Consider the following 19,806-nt stretch of genomic DNA (forward strand, 5'->3'; position numbering starts at 1 on the left):
TTTGTTTCTTGAGAACTGAAAGTGAAGCATGAGTGGTTCAAGACATGAGCCAACCAACTGTGCAGTGAGAATTACCCCAACACAGACTTTAAGTTTTCTATTTCTATATTAAGACGCATTCAAGAGGCATGGAATTTTTTTTTACAGATCCCATACTAACATTCACGAAAGCAGAACATCGGATAAATGTGAGAAAGTGGAGAATTTTCATAAGTTTGCCTGTGGATCTGCTGATAAAGGAACACATGACGGAGAAACTTGAAATCAGTTATTGTATATCGTATTTTATTTTTCTGAGATTTCGTACTTAACTTGTAATGCAGATACTATTGTAGGGCGGACTCGGTGGATACAGAAGAAAAATCTCAAGAGGAAATATTGAAAATTTGGAAGGAGCAGGGATTGGGGTGGGGGGTGGAGGCTACCGAGTATCGAAAAGATCATGGTTTTAGATGGGGGGTAATCTGAGATGGTGGTGAACAGCTGTCTTTATTGAAGACCTGGAGGGAAGAATGAGATTGAAGAGAGTGTGGAAGTTGGTCCCCACAGTTGGGAGAAAAGAGGAACGAATGGGAGGAGGTGAGCGTTGATCCTAGATTTAGGTAGTTTAACCAGAAGGTGGGTTGATGGTGGACTGTGTGTGTGCCCTGCAGAAACCTGGGGGACAAAGGACAGAAAGAGCAGAGGTACACGACCAGAAAGGAGGTGGTAGAAGACAGAGACCACCGAACTGTCTTTGATAGCGTAGTGATGGACCCATATACTCAGCTTCAGCGCAGGAGATTCCAATAATCTTGAAAGCCTTATTTTCCACGCCATCAAACTGAGCAAGGTGTGAGGCAGGGGAACCAGTCCAGAGGGGAGAGTACCGCTCCATCAAGCTGCAGATGATGGCCTTGTAGGTGGATAGGAATTCAGGTCTGCCAAGGAAGGACTTTGTACGATGGAGGATTCCCAGTGGGTGGCTGGCTTTGGAGGACAACTTTGAAATGTGGTTTACTCAAGAAAGATCATGGCTGACAGTATTTTTTAAGGTCTGAAAAGAGGTAAGAAGCTGCAGCCTGCCTGTCTGTAGGATGAAGGATGTCATGGCAGAGGGTGGAGTAATCAGCAAATAGATAAAGAAGATTTTCCAGAGGTTCAGAGTGATTATTTATGAAGATCAGGAAGAGGACTGAGCCTAGAACACTGCCTTGAGGCACACCAGCCTTGATTGGGAGAGGAGATTAATATAATCCATTGAGTGCCACACATTGGCTACGAGAGTACAGGAAGTTAGTAAGCCATGTGTGGAGATGACCTTGGATGCCATAGGCAGAGAGTTTGGAAAGTAAGGCGGGATGCCAGACTGTATTAAAAGCACGAGATATGTACAGAGAGACTGCCCTGATCTCATGTCTGACATTACTGACATTAAGGACCTCCATCCATTGTTGGGTGAGTCAAAGCAGCATGTCCAAGGTGGAGTGACCTGGTCTGAAACCAAATTGGTGATATGAGATGAGGTGGTTGGAGAAAAGAGGATTTCAGATCAACTGCAGTAATGAATTCCATGACCTTGCTGATAATTGGAAGTAAGCTGATATGTCTGTAAGCTTTGCTGGTGATTGTAATACTTCAAGCTTAACTCAAACTTTTGGATTCCAAATCCATTTTCCCCTTATAGCTCCTACTCTCTGCTTCACTCGATCACGTACAACTTTCCCTCAAACCTTGCCTGCACTTTCTCAGTGCTCCTCAGATCATGGACACTTGAAGGTGTCTGTCTCTCTGGTTGAGATCAGGGAACCCCATGTTGCCACCGTATCTGGCAGTATTTTGGCATATTTGTCTGGCCTGCAGTCTGCAATCTCATCTTCTCAATGGTCCACTTTCCCTTTATATCTGGATATAGGCAGTGCTTGGGACTAATATCTCAAGAAATTTCTCTCTTTGTCCTCATCAGGTCAAATAACCATGCCTCCAGCTATCCTACCAAACATCATGTCCCTTGTACCACTATTTGTCTGGTTATAAGATTCCCAGAAAACAGCTCAATGCCTTTTCCCCAATAGCCAACCTCACTGATGGGAACCTGCAGCCTCTTTTAAAGCTTGTAAAGATTCAAAGGTCTGAATTCACAAGTTTTTCTCCATCCACAAAAACTTGGTGTCAGTTAGTCGTCTGTCTCTGAAACTTTCTTCTCATTGGGTCCATTAATCTTGATAGATCAAATTCAAACAAAGGTAGTTATTGAGAGAAGGGAGTTGGTGTTAGTGATAGTGGTGGTGGTGGGAGGGGGTAGAAGTGGGGTGGTTAGTAAATGAGATCAAGTTGCCATTATGTATCAATTTTTTCTCGGGCATGATTCCACAATTGTTTTGATGTGAAGGTTTGTAAATCTTTGTAGATGCATCATTACATTACTCTGTAAATATTTAAAGTCCCAGTGTATGCCCCGATTAGGATAGCCCATATCCCTGTGTGTCGTAAGAGGCGACTAAACAGTTGCTGTCAGGAAGGGCATCTGGCCATAAAAAAAACATTGCCTCAAAAGGGAACCATGATTGTCATTGGGCCTGCAAAGCTTACCCCTGCTCTCGCAGAGAAAAAATGGCCTTAACGTGTATGTGTGTGTGTGTGTGTGTGTGTGTGTGTGTGTGTGTGTGTTTTAATATTTAAAGTCATTGCATACTGTACTTTTGTGTGAATGAGTGAAGTGTTAATTTTATTCTGTTCTTCTATGTACATTACATGGTGTTTGAATGCAGTATTTTGATAATTTCCATTTCTATCACGTGGCCGATGTTCGTTGGTTTGATTTACTAACTTTGTTATTGCCTCATTGTAATTGCATCTTTTTCTTCAAGATATCAGTTGGTATCTTTGAAATTGAACATTTAGCAATATTCATTCAATAGCTGGCACTCCATGTTTTTCCGATTTCAAGACTTCTTAGCTACTTCGCTCAATATTATTATTGAATTCTGGGTGGTCACACACATTAAGTTTGTGTTATGTTGCCACGTTGGTGCAGTTCGAGTGTGACTTATGGTTGTTTGAATTTATTCCTCTCACTGTTGTACAGGATGTTATAAATGTTATGCTAAGGCAGATAATAAACTGGATTGGTTGAGAATGTCATGGACCTCAGCTCTTGATTGTAGTAGATATCGTGCATGTTTCACTTATACCTTATCACCCTCCTCCCTCTTGTGGTTCATGGAGTCAAGGTTTGCATTGTTTATTATCTCTGCCCCTGAAGGTGGACGGAGGTTATATTTTCACTCTTGTCTGTTTGTTACTTGATGAAAGTATTTCAACAAGTACTGCATGTTGGTCTGTAGAGTGTTCGTTAATGGGTGAAATAATTTTGTGAAGTATGTTGGTCTGGAGCGTCTCTTTGTTTGTTAGTTTGTCTGTTTGCCACATGATTTTTGTCCACAGTTTTGAAGCAATCGTTCTGAAATTTTCTGTATATGTAGGTGTCCGGCCAAGGACAACAACACACGTTTTTGGTCAGTATCCGGATGTGGATCTGGATTCTGGAATTGTTTTTAATGATCTTTTAACATTGGAAGATGGGGATTAATTAAAATTGATGAATTTAAGTTCTACCCAGCATCCGAAATTCTAATTTGTTTATTTATTTATTCAATCAAATAATTAATTAGCAATTTTTAAAATATAATCAATTGATTAAATTTGTATTTATTTATTTATTTCGGTATTTAAATAATTATTACATTATTTTATTTTTTCACCCCCATAACAAAATTGTGTTGGAGGTACGAAATGAAAATACCCTTCGCAAAACTGAGGATGGAATTTTTAATGATCCTTTGACATTGGGAGTTAGGGCACAAATTCATACTTTTGACAATATCTCAGAAACAGAGGATCCCATAATAAACATGTAAACAGATTTAAAATAAAATAAAAGAAATATAACTGCAACACAACACCAAAATTTATGACAGTAGGCTTGCCAGCAAAACCTCAGTGTGTCAAATACAACATAAATTTACAGCAATATATTTTTCATTCACTTTCACCCAAGCCTGGGGAATGGAGACCCATTTTTCACCTGATTTTGTTCAACAGGAAATCCATTAGTAACCTCAATCCCTCTTTGCCTCTTGTTTTCTAGCCCTGACAGTGGAGGATATGCTGCAACAGTGTTTGATTCGCTCTGTTTCGCTGTCACTCTGTGAGTGATTTTTATTTGGCGAAAATATTTTGCCAAGTATGTTGATCTGAAGTGTTTGTTTGTCTGTTTGTCACACGATCTTTGTCCACAGTTTTAAAGGAATCATTCTGAAATTTTATTATTTGGCTATTACTTGGTGAAAGTATGTAACCAAGTATGTTGAGCTGTAGCATCTGTTTGCCTGTTTGTTAATTGGTGAAAGTACAGTATTTAACCAAGTATGTTTGTCTGTGGTGTCTGTTTGTCACACCAATTTTTCCACAGTTTTTATGCAATTGCTCTGAATTTTTTTGTGCATCTCGGTGACTGCCCAAGGACAGCAATGTGCATTTTTGGTCAGGATCCAGATTCTGGATTCTGTAATTTTTTTTCATGATTCTTTAACAGTGGAAGACAGGGTGAATTGAAATTGATGAATTCAAGTTCTACCTAGCATACAAATTTATTATGTGTTCATTTATATGTTTGTTTAATTAATTAATTACTTATGAAATTTTTTATTTAACTAATTATTTTTTTAATGCATCCCCTTGATTGAGTTGAGTGGTGTATTTTTTTATAGGTTTGAGGGTAAATCCAAAATGGCTGTCAAACCATGTGTCAAATCAAGTTGAAATTTAAAACATATACTCCCCATCTCCACTCGATGATAAATGTGAAGTTTCACTTCGACTGATTAAGCGGTTCCAGAGAAAACATTGTTTAATATTTTTCTTCATTCCAATATGGCTGCCAAACCATGTGACCTATCAATTATTTCTTAACACACTTTTACACCAATGGCTTGGGAAATACTCTTGTGAAGTTTCCCCTCGATTTGTCCAGCCGTTCTGGAGAAGAAGATTTTTTTATAGGTTTTAGGGTAAATCCAATATGGCTGCCAAACCATATAACCAATAACATCATATGTGTGTGAACTTTTTCTTCCTCATGGACAGGCAGTCGGTCATACGTGTAAAGTTTTGCCTCGATCTGTTCAGCCACTTCAGAGAAGAAGGTTTTTATAGGTTAAAAAAACAAAAACAATATGGGTCCCGAATCACGTGACCAATGACGTTATAATTTTTTTTTTATGTGGACTATTTTATCCCGAGATGACCCTCAAAAATTTTCATATTGATCGGATGTGGTGTTCTACAGATGCAATTATGATGTCATAACGAGGGCACCTATGACGTTATTAAAAAATCACTTATTCCCTATGAGGAGTACTTGCCAAGTGCCAAGTTTCAATTTTTTCCTTGGTGCGGGTTTCACAGATACAGAGGTCTAATTTTTTCCCCCGTTTTTCCAATATGGCTGCCACACCACGTGACCTATGACGTCATAATTATCATTAAAACAGTCTATATGAGTAGTCGCACCAATGGTGAAAATTTCCTCTCAATCCGAGAAGCAGTTGCAGAGGAAAACACAAAAGTTCTGTGCGGACAAACAGACAGACAAACAAACTGACAGACGACAGACAAACAGACAAACAAGCCGGTAGGCGACGAGGGATTCGTTAGGATCGAAGCGCTGGATATGATTCTTTTCATTCTGACCGATCCACCGACGAAGATTCATTGCCAAGACGTATTGGTTCATACAATTGTTCCTCTGCCTGGCAAGATTTTTCCTATTGCGTATTTTGCCAACTGGCACTCTTCATAAAAAATGACGGTAAATAGACACCCTATTTTTGAAGGACTACCATTTGAAAAATAATCAGTTTGCTGGTTTGTGCTGTGGAGCCTCGCGTTGCACACACGCACACGTGCACACACACACACACAGACACACACAGACACACACACACACACACACACACACACACACACACACACACACACACACAGACACACACACACACACACACACACAGACACACACACACACACACACACACACACACACACACACACACACACACACACACACACACACACAGACGGAAAACCCGATAAACTTCTCTCAATGCTCTTGTTTGACCACACTTCCTGAGCCACAATATTTTTCATAAGCCACGCCCACTTTCCTACGCCACTCCCACTTTAAATAATAAATAATTGGAGGTGGTGTGTGGGCCGTGGAATCGTTTACGGAAAATAAATAAATAATTGGAGGTGGATTGTGGGTCATGGAATTGTTTTCGGTAAATAAATAAACATATTATTAGAAATCCACAAAGACAGAAATGCCGGTGATTCCATTTATTTTGGATCCTTTCACTTTGGTCAATAACGTTTGGATCGAGGAGAGATCGAAGGTGGAATGATGGTGTAGTTCCTTACAAACACTGTATACACACCTTAAATGACGGCAAAAGACACCCGATTTTTGAAGGACTACCATTTGAAAAATAAAACCTCAATCAAAAATCGGCTCGAGTGAAATTTTCTAAATATCTCGAAGTGTTTAATTCCGAAGTCTCGTTTCTCTACATTCAAAACTGAAGGACAAGTATTGAAAATACTGTAGGCGGTTTTTCGGCCGCTGCACAGCAACGGGTGGTTGCAACAGGCAACGAAATTCAAACGCGCACATTCCCAGTATATATTCCACATCTTGGCAAAGTTTCATCATAATCGGTTCGCTGGTTCATGCTGTGGAGCCTCGCGTTGCAGACACACACACACACACACACACACACACACACACACACACACACACACACACACACACACACACACACACACACACACACACACACACACACACACACGGAAAACCCGACAATAAGGGATATCTCATATATCGCGAATCCAACAGACAAAGAAACCGACCCAAATGCAATACCCTCTTCTTTGGCGAGGGGAATTAACAGCAATATATTTACTTGGCGAAAAGAAAGTATTTCACTAAGTGTTACTCAATGAATGATTTCTAGTTTGTCTGTCTGTGAGCAGGATATCTGAAAATGGTATGGACGGATTCAGACGAAACTTAGTGGACAGGTTGGGTGTGTGCCAAAGACGAATTGATTAGATTTTGGTGAAGATACGGATCTGGATCCAGATATTATAAAAAATTTTTTTATTATTTCAGTGATTCTTCACCATTGAGAGATGGGGCCAAAATGATGTATATCATTTCAAACACGATATCTCAAACAGTTATAGACGGATTCAGCCAAAACTTAATGGATGAGTTCAGTAGGTGACGAGAACAAGTCAATTCTATTTGGTTGAGGGCCGGATTCAGATCCGGCCCATCAATGGGCTACAAACGTAAACTGTCTCACCTGGTGTAGGCATGCACTCTATTTACCTAGTGCCATTCTAGTTATTTAAGATTTGAAGATTTTCATACTTTTGTTGTCCGTGTGATCAGGCTTTGTACTCACAAGCATGGATGTATGCTTTGTTCAGGTGATAAAGCTGGATGGGGAACAACATTACCATAAGACTGTCATTATCAACAATGGAGATCCCACAGGAGCAGGCTACCCTTTTGGAATTGCTGTGGACCCAGAGCATGGGTATTTTACTCCAAGTTTCATCTCAAACTCCTTTTGCATTGTGAAAATGTTTGATGAGTTGTCCCTGTGTATTGTGGTTATGAGGTTGAAGGAATGATTATTATCCACTATATTATTCCAATTCTGTAAACAGAGCAATCACAAAGTATTTGTTAAGACATTTAGGAGAAGGGATTACTGGTTCACGAGTCAGTAAAGCCTGTAACCTTTGCTCTACGGCGAGGATACGGCGGCTGTACCCCCCCCCCCGAATTGACAGAAACGAGCGGCGGCCACAGAGTTTCTGAGGTGGCCTCAGGGTTGCCCTACGCCGTATGGCTATCTTTTACAGACCGTAGGGGTCGCCGTGGAATTATAGCGTGGAGTTATAACTTTTTCCATTTCTAGGTTGGCCGTAGCAATTCGACAAGCCAAGCTGTGACGTAGATGTGTTCCACGTCGACCGTACGTAGGGCGTACGGTGGGCTTGCGTTATTTGTGCAGCTGCCGTAGGCTCTTATCAATGAAAAATGAATTTTGCCAACCCCCAAAAAATTACGGCGGCCGCACTATTTCCACGGTCGCCGTAGGGTAGTCCTAAGGCGTCCCTATGTTCAACGTTTGGTGGCCGTGCGGTCTGTGTGACTACCAGCGGGCAACACAGGGTCGACGCACGGTTCCCCTACGCCCTCTGTGCGTCCTACGTACGGCCTCCGTGGCAGTCTGCGTCGACCGTGCGTCCACCGTGCGCTACCGCGAGAGATCGGAGTATAGGTGTTTGCCACCAATGTTGGGCACAAAAGCAATAATCCGATAACAGATGATTATCGGTTTACTTTTTTAATCGGACTATTAATTATCGGAAGTTAACTTCCATTTATCGTTCTCGGACCAGTTAACTTCCGATAACTCGATTTTTTAGTCCCATAATGTCTGTTAATTTTTTGTCCGATAACATTTTTATCATTTCCGGGTCGCATTTCGCCGAACTAATTAATTATCAATGAGGAGAAAAATGTACATGATTATAGATTACTTGTTTCAAAAGATAATGCTGAATGAGGCCGCCGCGTGAAAAAAAATGGAAGAAGAAGAGGAGGAGGAGGTAGAAGAATAAGAAGAAGAAGAAGAAGAATAAGAAGAAGAAGAAGAAGAAGCCTTGCAATGGCGACTTCCTCAGCCATGCGGCTGCGAGGCTCTGCAGGTACTGGGTTCGGTCAAGGTTGGAAAACCCGAAAAATAAAAACATATGTGACTGCTACATTGTGTGACCGTGGAAATACTGCAGCCGCTGTATAATTGCTAGTGGCCGTAGATTTTGTCGACCCTACGGCTGCCGTGCCAAATGTGACTTAGGCCGAAGGGACCACTATATTCGTTATAGGTGTGTGTCTGTCTGTCTGTCTGTCCCGAGCATAGCTCCATGGGTTTTGATCTGATCCTGATAAAATTTGGGTGGGAGGTTTATATCATGATCTAGTTGTGTTTTCCTGAGAATGGGCATGGTGCGCCCAATATGGGCGGAGCCACGCCCAAAAACGTGTTTTTAGGGGGTATCCAATTTCAACTTACATTTTCTCTGAGGGGGTTTGTCGAATCTGGCAGGGCTTTTGGTATTTGGTTAGCCCAATGGCACGTGCATAGCCCCACGGAGCTCGATTTTTCATTTTCATCCCAAGGTCAAGGTCACAAGGTCACAAACTTAGAAAATTGGGAATTTTGATGTAAAAATCATACGACCGCCCAAACTTTGAGAGCTGGGATGACAATATTTTTTATGCATAATCTTGAGGTTATTCCGCACCTAAAGTCTTGAAACCATTTTGCTCTATCTCGAACACCTTGCCCGTGGCGCCCCCTTCAAGTTTGTGTTTACGCCGATTTCATCAAAGTATGGATAATTGCGAAATGCCATATAGCCGATGTGACGTTATATTGTTCCTGGAATGTTCCAGAGGAAGTTTAGCACCAAAGGTCATAATCCTTGACCTTTGACCTTTAAAGTTCACAAAGGTCAAATTTTCAAAGTTGTGGGAATCAAACCGGGTTTTCGACCTTTTTCGACGAACTAACTCCAATAAGCTATAGCACGTATCCTGTTTCCTTATTTTAATGTCCACAACATTGTTTTGTGACCTTTAAAGGTTATGCAAAGGTCAAATTTTGAAAGTTGTTGAACGAAACCGGATTTTAGACATTTTGCAGCAAATAACCTGCCACCTGTACCACATCATGTTGATCATTTTTATTATTATTATTTTTTTTTGTATACCTTGGTCGAGGCTCGTATGAGAGCTAACACACAACTCACAGCAAGGAGGCATGAGACAAGAGGGGCGGGAGTGGAAGGGACAAAACATTGGGGAACAGACACATTAGGTGAACTGTGGAAGGGAGAGGGATGGGGATGGGACGGGGAACATGGCGAAGAGAAGATTGACATTACATGGACTTTCAGGAAGGAAAGCAGGAGAATTGAAGGAAGTGGGCTTGGGTGGATTATCGGGGGTAGAAAAGATCGAGGATTTGGATGGGGGAAGATAAGAGGTGGTGGTGAACAGCTGTTTTGAAAGCCTGGAGGGAAGAATGGGAAAGAATAGAGTGAGGAAGTTTATTCCAAAGGCGGGAAAAAAGAGGAATGAAAGAGTGAAGATGAGCAGTGATTCGTGATTTTGGTAGTTTTACCAGAAGGGGGTTGTTGGCGGACCTTGAGCGCCCTGTGGAAATGTGGTGGGGACAAATCGCAGAGAGAGCAGGGGGGCAAGGCTGGAGAGGAGTCGGTAGAAGACAGAAAGACCACCGATCAACCTGCGGTGATTGAGTGAGAGGCCCAAAGACTCAGCTTCATTGCGGGAGATGCCAATGATCTTAAATGCCCTGGTTTCGACAGCGTGAAGCCGAGAAAGGTGGGAGGCAGGAGCACCAGCCCAGAGGGGAGAGCAGTACTCCATCAGGCTACGGACAAAAGCTTTGTAAGTAGTCAGGAGCTCAAGAGGGCCGAGGAAGGACTTTGCACGACAAAGGATTCCCAGTCGGCGACTGGCTTTTGAGGCGAGGTTGGAAATGTGACTTTCCCAGGAAAGGTCATGGCAGATAGTGAGACCCAGAAGCTTGAAAGAAAAGACTTCTTCCAGAGGATTGTTGAGAAAGTGGATGGGGGGGTTTTGTAAACGGTCCTTTCGAAGAGACATAGTGAGAGTGTGAGATTTGTCTGGATTGAAAAACATGTTCCATGTGTTGGACCAGTTTGTGATTTTATCCAGATCTGCAGTGAGCGAAGAAGCTGCTGCTTGCCGGTCTGAGGGATGACAGATGGTACGGCAGAGGGTGGAGTCATCGGCAAAGAGAAATAGAGGATTTTCCAGAGTCCGAGAGATCATTGATGAAAACCAGAAAAAGAACAGGGCCCAGAACGCTACCTTGAGGAACTCCAGCCTGCACAGGAAGAGGGGATGAAAGAACTCCATTTAGGGCCACACGTTGACTGCGACAGGAGAGGAAGTCTGCGAGCCATGAGTGGAGATGGCCTTGGAGATGGCCTCAAAACTTGGTCAAAAATTATCACATTGTCTCATCCTTGACTTCTGAAACAATCTACATCGTCAAATACCGCTCGTGAACCATTGCCGTCTCCAGACTTGTCTCCTTTTTGCAATGTATCTTTGTTTATGTTGTTATGCTTTATTTTTCTGTTCACGTGGGAGATTTTGGGAAGTGTGTTTCTTTGTCACAGTTAGCCTGGGTCACAATGTTTCATTATTTATTTATTTATTCTTTGGCCGTTTCTGAAATTGCTTTTCCATATCCATGCCAACCATGTTGGAGACAGAACCATCTTCTTGGTACTGTCTGCTTTTATGGAAGCATTGGCTTTTCATTAAACACGATTGGAACCAACATCAGAAACCAGTCAAGGAAGGAAGTCAAGGAAGAAACAAGTCAAGTCAAATCTCACACTCTCACTACGTCTCTTCGAAAGGACCGTTTAGAAACCCCCCCATCCACTTTTTCAACAATCCTCTGGAAGAAGTCTTTTCTTTCAAGCTTCTGGGTCTCACTATCTGCCATGACCTTTCCTGGGAAAGTCACATTTCCAACCCCGCCTCAAAAGCCAATCGCTGACTGGGAATCCTCCGTCGTGCTAAGTCCTTCCTCGGCCCTCTTGAGCTCCTGACCACTTACAAAGCTTTTGTCCGTAGCCTGATGGAGTACTGCTCTCCTCTCTGGGCTGGTGCTCCTGCCTCCCACCTTTCTCGGCTTCACGCTGTCGAAACCAGGGCATTTAAGATCATCGGCATCTCCCGCAATGAAGCTGAGTCTTTGGGCCTCTCACTCAATCACCGCAGGCTGTTCGGTGGTCTTTCTGTCTTCTACCGACTCCTCTCCAGCCATGCCCTCCTGCTCTCTCTGCGATTTGTCCCCACCACATTTCCACAGGGCGCTCAAGGTCCGCCAACAACCCCCTTCTGGTAAAACTACCAAAATCACGAATCACTGCCCATCTTCACTCTTTCATTCCTCTTTTTTTCCCGCCTTTGGAATAAACTTCCTCACTCTATTCTTTCCCATTCTTCCCTCCAGGCTTTCAAAACAGCTGTTCACCACCACCTCTTATCTTCCCCCATCCAAATCCTCGATCTTTTCTACCCCCGATAATCCACCCAAGCCCACTTCCTTCAATTCCCCTGCTCTCCTTCCTGAAAGTCCATGTAATGTCCATCTTCTCTTCGCCATGTTCCCCGTCCCATCCCCATCCCTCTCCTCCCACAGTTCACCTAATGTGTCTGTTCCCCACTGTTTTGTCCCTTCCACTCCCGCCCCTCTTGTCTCATGCCTCCTTGCTGTGAGTTGTGTGTTAGCTCTCATATGAGCCTCGACCAAGGTATACAAACAAAACAAAAAAAAAGACATCGATAGAATCTGGATGTGCCATGGCTAATACCGCTGCCTTCCACTGGATCTGAACCCACAAACTCTGAAATGCCAGTTAATGCTTCTCAGCAATTGGCTAGTGCACCATATATCGGTCCATACAGGTTCACTTGATCCACATTAATTTCACTTTCCTTCCACAGTCTGAGAAGTTTGCGACATGATGCTGTTGCTGTGCATCATGTGTGTTCAGCTTTTGGAAGACCCATCTTTCTGAGATTTTGGACATTCCCAAATGTTTGTGTGATGCTGCCTTGATAATTCCAAGTTCTGTGAAAATTTTTGGCAATTTTCCATGATTGATCCTAACCTTGGGAAACTGCACATTGTGTGTTGGTAGCATCTGCTGAGGTCATCCTTTGAAGTGCACATCCCCACTGGCGTAGCGACGGGGTGGCGGGCCGAACAGGGCAGCCGCCCCGGGCGGCACTTTTGTGAGGGGTGGCGAATTTGCAGGGAGGGATTGAACTGTGCAAATGGCCCCGCTCTCTGCTGACCAGTGGTTGCGGCCAACGATGTCTCAAAGAGAGGGGGCGGGCAAAAATGAGCGTGCGGCATGCTGGGAAACTAAACTCGAAGATGAGGCAGCAAGGCATTGGTGTCTCATTCCAGTTCGCCATTCTCGTCTCATTCCTGTGTTTCTGTCTCATCAGAGGCATTTTTCCTCGATATGCCACTGCACAAGGCCATGCTTGAAGTTGGCTGTAAATTTAGCTCCTCTGGAATATGAGCGCACATCATCACCATACATTGCATTCATGGATTTCTTTGGGGCTGGAACCTGCTTTGCATTTTGGTGACATCACGATGCTCAATTTTGAACAGATCCATCATCGTATGACACATCAAACTTCTGGATTATACTCTGTAACATTGAAATTGATGGCATAAACAAGCATACAGTACCTGCAAGTTTATAATGAGCAAATAACCTCACCTCTTTGGTGCCAATGCACACATCGAACCTTTAACATCGTGAATACCCCTTGTATTCAGCCAAATCATCTGCCACCATTTAATAAAATTACACTATCCTAAACTACATGCCTTTTACCTTATGTTCACTTGAGTAGATTGAATGTTTAACCTATCCAAGTGATGTGACTGTCCACCGGAGTTATAGATTGATGTTTGATTTTCAGTGTTGTTCCTTTGAGCAGCCACTAATGGAAACTTTCAATAAGCACAGTTAATTTTCTCAAGCAAATGTTGAGAGAGGTATGCTAACCGCCATAAGAAAGAAGGTGAAGTGACGTTTCAGCCGTGAGCCCTTCTGCAAAGCAAGCGACGTAACTTTTGTAATTCTGAACGATTCCAACTGGTAACATCGCTTGGTCTGAAATCCCCCATTTTATGTTCATAATCCAGTATAGAGACTTGTTCATTAAATAGGTGATGAAAACAGGTGTACAGCTTCAACTGGTCTTAAGTGATCATGTTTTTAAATGATGGCCTTTATGAGAGGCAAATGTACAAGTTTGTACAGATTGTACAATAATATCGTTCCCTTGTGTTTGAATGGCAGAAAGTTGTACTGGACCGATGATGGGACAGACTCTGGTGTGCCAGCCAAGATTGGCAGTGCATATATGGATGGATCCGGCCTGACGATCCTATTTACCAATCATCTTGGTCACGCAGACTTCATGACGATTGACATTCAGGAGCAAAAACTTTACTGGGCTGTTGCCAACACAGGGCATGTGAGACTTATTCCTGGAAATGCTGTTGTATTGTCGCTATTATTATAAATACCTCATGTTTTTCTTTGTGGCTAAACAATATGATTGTTACATTTTCCTCCCCATGATGAGCCCAAATGCAAAGATCCACAAACAGGAAAAGGGTATTCTGCCCAGCATGTTTGAACTGTACTAAGAAAGAATCGGCTTTATTACTAAGAAAGGAATCTATTGTTCTTTCTCCACTCCCCTCACAGGGTCATGTTCACATCCCAACCTATCCCCAATAGACCTTTCTCATCTCTGCTTTCGCTTTCTTCCTTTTTTCCCAAACTTGTGATCTGGTCTCGGTAAAGGTTTCAATGTCTTTTGATTCAATGTCTTGAAATTATTTTGTTGACCTATTTTTAATACAATGCTCAGCAATCATCTCTGATGCTACAGATTGAATGTGGAGATGTCTTGGGACACAATCGACAAACAATCGTCCAGAGTTTGTCCCATCCTTGTGGTGTGGCTGTCTATGGGAGCTATCTGTACTACACTGATTACGACTACGAGATGATTGAACGTGTCGACAAGCATGGGAACAACCCGGTGGTGATGCGCAACAACATACCTGGGCTCAAGGCTTTGCGTCTGCACCAGCAGAGCAGTACGATTATCATGCTTGATCTTTACTTAATACTCAGAGATGTCCATTGTGACTGATGTACTTGACCTGTATAAATAATCTGTTCACCATGTAGCCTCTTAACTATTTATTACAGCAAATGCAGTGTTTGTAAAATAAACAACCAGACAAACATGTAAATGAAGACGATATGTGATGGCAGAGAACAAGCTGGCATGTACATGTCCTGAACTATTGCGGATGTTGTGGTGTCTGAGGAGGGGGTTGTGGGGTTTGAATATTCTGAAGGGGAAACTCAGGGTGTGGCAGCAAAGGGATATTTTTACAAGCTAGAAATCTTGACGTATTTAATATGTAAATATCTACACACCTTGCCCCCCTCACTCTACTCCACATATAAGACAGGGAGTACTATCACCTTGACAAGGATGTTATACATCAATTAATCAATGCTGAAACTCTCCATGGCCATCCCTCAAGGCCTAAAGAATGGCAGGCAAAGCTTGGTATTTTCAGGTAATAACTGGGGATTGGCCAGAGATTAAAACTTGAGGCTTGGCCAGCTGCGAAGATGGGGGGGGGGGGAATGTTTGCGACCCAAGATCATGACTGCAGACAGATTGCTTTTACTGAAATGTATATTGTAAAAAAATTTTTTTTATCAACCTCTTGTTCTCTTGAGTTGCACAATTTTCTTTCATCCTGCAGTCCTACAAACCTATTCCACTCATTGATAATCAAAATTCTCGTTTTGAATTTTTTTTTTGAGTTCAAAGGTAAATGTTGCATTATGTGCCATGCATCCCAGGACCTGGAGGGGCCACAAATGGCTGCAGTATCAGTAATGGAGGCTGCCATCAGCTGTGCCTGCCCAGAGAGAATGGCCGAGCAACATGTGCCTGTGGGACGGGCTTTCAGATCGGATCTGACCAGCATTCTTGCTTTGCATCCAAGACGTTTATCGTTGTCTCCCAGCTTTCGGCAATCCGTGCATTCCAAATCAACAGCTCGGACCACGCAGAAGCAATGATGCCCGTGGCTGGATCTGGTGTGTATTTTGTCAAAATGTTATGTCATGTTGGATTTTGTAATTTTATTAATGAATACACCCACTCCCTACAGGAGTGACAGGAAGGGTCATGTTATTTTCCTTCTGAGGTATATAAATTACAGTAAATCTTGGCTCAGGGATGTTATTTTGTGGTGGATGCGATAAGCATAAAATGCCTCAAAGATGTCGGATTCCTCCAGATTTCTTTAAGTTTAGTGTTAAACATCAGTGTTTTTAGCTGTTGGCTGTTTTAGTTCAACAAGCTCAAATGAGCTAAGATCCTCGTCCTCTTAATGATGATGTCATAAAAACGAATATGTCATCATTGTGATATATCAGGTTTGCGATAAATTATCTGTGCTAATACCCGGCTTGATTCCCGCAAACAAAATTCAAACAGCTTGCCTAGTTTCGGAGATAATGGTATAGGCGATTTCCATGAGCGGCGATATTATGACGTCAACTTTTTTTCTAGGAAAAATTTCCAAAATCGGAGATGGTTACTGCCTGCGCGTGGGCTTTCTGCATATACATGGCAAGTTTCACGAAGATCTGATGAAAACTCTGGGTTGTGAAACAAAAAATGTCAAAAAATAAGAATGACGTCATAAAGATTGATATGACGTCATAGTGATGTATCATATGTGCGGTAATTCATCTCTGCTAATGCCCTGTTCGATTTCCGCAAACAGAATTCAAAAAGCTTGCCTAGTTTCGGAGATAATTTTTTAGGCGATTTCCATTAGCAGAGATATTTTGACGTCATAACTTTTTTTTCTAGGAAGAATTTTCAAAATCGGAGATGGTTACTGTCTGCACAGGGTATTTTTACATATAGATGCCAAGTTTCAGGAAGTTTCGATGAAAACTGTCGGTTGTGAAACAAAAAAGTCCACAAGAAGAAGATGAAGAACAGCAACGTGAGTAAGACTTAGATATCCTCCACGAGGATCTAAAAAGGTAATCATAGGTATTTGTGGTTTATAATATTTTTTACTTCTGGTAGGTCTCTTCTTATTCCTCTTCTCCTTGAGGCTTGCCCCACAAAACACCATGATAAGTTATTTATACACATTAACACAGTGTTTGTTCAAGGAGAAAACCCCCATTTTGGAGAGGGAATATTATTAGTGTTAATATTGTTTTGTAATAATATTCATGTTATGCAATTATCATTGGTGTTATTACTTTTGTGATGAGAAGCGGCCTTGGAAAAATGCCACGATTAGCTATATTAACACAGATATACACCTTAACCCGGATTTCACACAAGGTGGAAAACCCTCATGGGAAGGGGGTAAATTAAGTCACTACAACCTCCATTGTGTGACCCTTAGTCCTCCTGTCAAGTTTTGTTGAGATTGGATAAGAAACGACCGAATGTATCACGGTCAAAATAAAGTCAGACATACCGACCGACACTAAATGGCATATTTTAGTAGATGATATCGTCAATGTAGGCTTTGTTGCAGTGTCACTTTTCCTGAGCAACTTCTCCATATACTGAGTGCTTGTCAAATGCCTGACTTTCTTTGTACTGTCCTTCAATCGCACCATGCATCCAACGTTTTTAACAATACTAACAGAGTACCCACCCTACCGGCGATCTTGTTCCAAGCATGCAACACGTTCTTCCGAAGCATACCTTTATTTGGGCGGTGTATAGGCAAGTGACAGCTCCGTATAGGAAAAATGAATAACCGCGTTACGTGCATGAAGCAAAAACATTCCTACTGCTTATAATTCAAAACACCTCACTGCACTGGAAAACGTGGGGACAGAAATACTCTCCTGCAAATGCTTGAGGCTTGGAATACTCCCCCCCCCCACCTGGAGGCGGCAATACACACTACACATTTACATATATAATTTGAGTCCTTCTCCCTCATCCCTCAAAGCCCACCAGCAAAGAGAAAAACACCCCTATACATTAATTGGGATTTTGCTAATCCTCTGTAGTAAGTCTGGATGTAATTGGGCCAGAACTGTAGGAGGAGTAGCCCGACAAACAAACCCACAAACAAACAAGCACACAAACACCGGTCTGTGAATTATAGTGAGGATGAAGGTTGACACAGTGTGAGGTGTACTAACCAGTTACTGCATGTACAAAGCTGATTGAAACCTCATGGAACTCGGAATACAAACTGCAAGACTCATACAAGTGGTGGAAAAAACAACAACAAAGATTTGGCTTGCATTCCAATGCAACTTTTACACCATACTTGCATTGAACTTTTGCTGTGATCGCATGAAGTTAATTGATTTGTTCAATTTCAAGCCTGGGTTTGATGTATTGTTACGGCCCGGGGTTCGAGGGGAAGCCCGATGGTTCCTTCTGAATGCCCGGTCCTGAGGCCACCAGCTGCGGCCAACTCCGTGGTCTGGCGGGTTGTTCAGCAACCACAAACATCAATTAACCTTATCAACTTTGACAAGGTTATCCGTCAAACCCCGTTTACTTGAGGAGGTGACTAAATTAACCGTGCTTCATCACATCAGCACACACTCAGATTACTGCCAAGCGATACAGTGAATGTGCGCTGACTAATGAGAGCAAATCACGTTGGGTACAATTTCCGATCTAACAATGCTTGTACGCTGTGTCGGTTCAATGAAGGAAAGGACAACCGAGACAGATTTGAAAGAACAACCAGCAATATATTTATTTACACACTAACACAAGCAAGCATTGGTGTAAAGCACATTATTTACAGCACTTTAATCACCAAGCAAGCAATCGTTAAAGCAAGTATTTAAAGGTAAAAGGCACAGAAGAGCAAACTTCACCCTAATACGCATTCTTGGACAGTTTACATTTATTTACACAAAAGACATATGGCCATCATTCAATCCGAGAGGAAGACACGAGAAGAACTGAGAAGAAAAAAGAACGGAGCATGGGGGAGACTCCTTCCCTCACCAAACACAACCCAATGGGGCAGTGCTGGTCCAAATATACTGGGGAAGGGAAGATACGAAAGATTTGCAGTTGAGTGGAGATGTTGTTCTTGTGGATGGCAGCTTGGCTGCCAGGTAGCTCTCATTTTGTGTGGGCACAACTATGCCGCTAATGCTGTGCCCCTATACCAGTGCACTGGTACTCATTTCACCGACCTCGGAAGAATGACAGGCTGAGTTAACCCCATCTGGTGTTAATTCAGTGGGAAACGGAGCTCAAACTCAGGACCCTAAGATCCCAAGCCAGCCACCCTAACCACCAAGCCAACACGAGGCTTCAGTGGAGATGTGGTGTGATCGGATGTGCAGTCGCATCTCTGAGACATCCAGCAGCAGTAGGCAAGTCCTCTTTGGCGTCCCATATATGCCAACGGCACGCCGCTCCGTTTTGCTGTGCATCTGGGACAAACAGCTCCACACAAACCAAGCCTTGTTTTGTGCTTTCTCTTCTGCTCTCCTCCGCACTCTGAGCTCCTTCCTTCTCTCCTCCGCACTCTGCAATCCTTTCTGTTCCTCGTTGGACAAGCTCTGAGGCGACTCTGTCCCATACACTCTCTGTGCTTCTTCCTCCTCACAGGACATGGTTTTCTCTGTCCCTTCTCGTGCAAGCCTCTCTCTCTCCTCTCCTCTCCTCTCCTCTCCTCTCCTCTCCTCTCCTCTCCTCTCTCTCATTGGTGCACATCCGATGGGGGGCGGATCCACGATCCTGCCTGTGGAAAATCCTGCTGTCTCTGAGGGAGTCTTCAATGCAGTCCTCACCCCGCACTTCACACATGAAAGATGCGGAAGGTGCCCTCGATGTCCTTTGTACTGTACGTACTGTTTGCATGCGAGAAACGCCGAACTGTATTGCGTCTGGGAAGAGCGTTGTACTTTATTCCGAATGCAACAAGCATTGTGCTTTATGCCTCAAATGTG

General features: G+C 42.8%; 1 protein-coding gene across 3 annotated transcripts in view; it reads left to right on the plus strand.

Moving 5' to 3' along the window:
- The window catches only part of LRP2 (LDL receptor related protein 2), a 350,948-nt gene that overhangs the window by 129,325 nt on the left and 201,817 nt on the right, over positions 1-19,806 (plus strand). For all 3 annotated transcript variants that reach the window (XM_085883670.1, XM_085883668.1, XM_085883669.1), the window contains exons 34-37: positions 7,540-7,649; positions 14,086-14,263; positions 14,687-14,897; positions 15,685-15,924. In XM_085883670.1, the coding sequence (XP_085739796.1) occupies positions 7,540-7,649; positions 14,086-14,263; positions 14,687-14,897; positions 15,685-15,924 (739 nt within the window). The remainder of the gene's footprint in view (positions 1-7,539; positions 7,650-14,085; positions 14,264-14,686; positions 14,898-15,684; positions 15,925-19,806) is intronic.

Source organism: Eptatretus burgeri, chromosome 1 (assembly GCF_056783735.1).
Source record: "Eptatretus burgeri isolate ZD-2024b chromosome 1, Ebu_testis_v1, whole genome shotgun sequence".
Classification (NCBI taxonomy): Eukaryota; Metazoa; Chordata; class Myxini; order Myxiniformes; family Myxinidae; genus Eptatretus; species Eptatretus burgeri.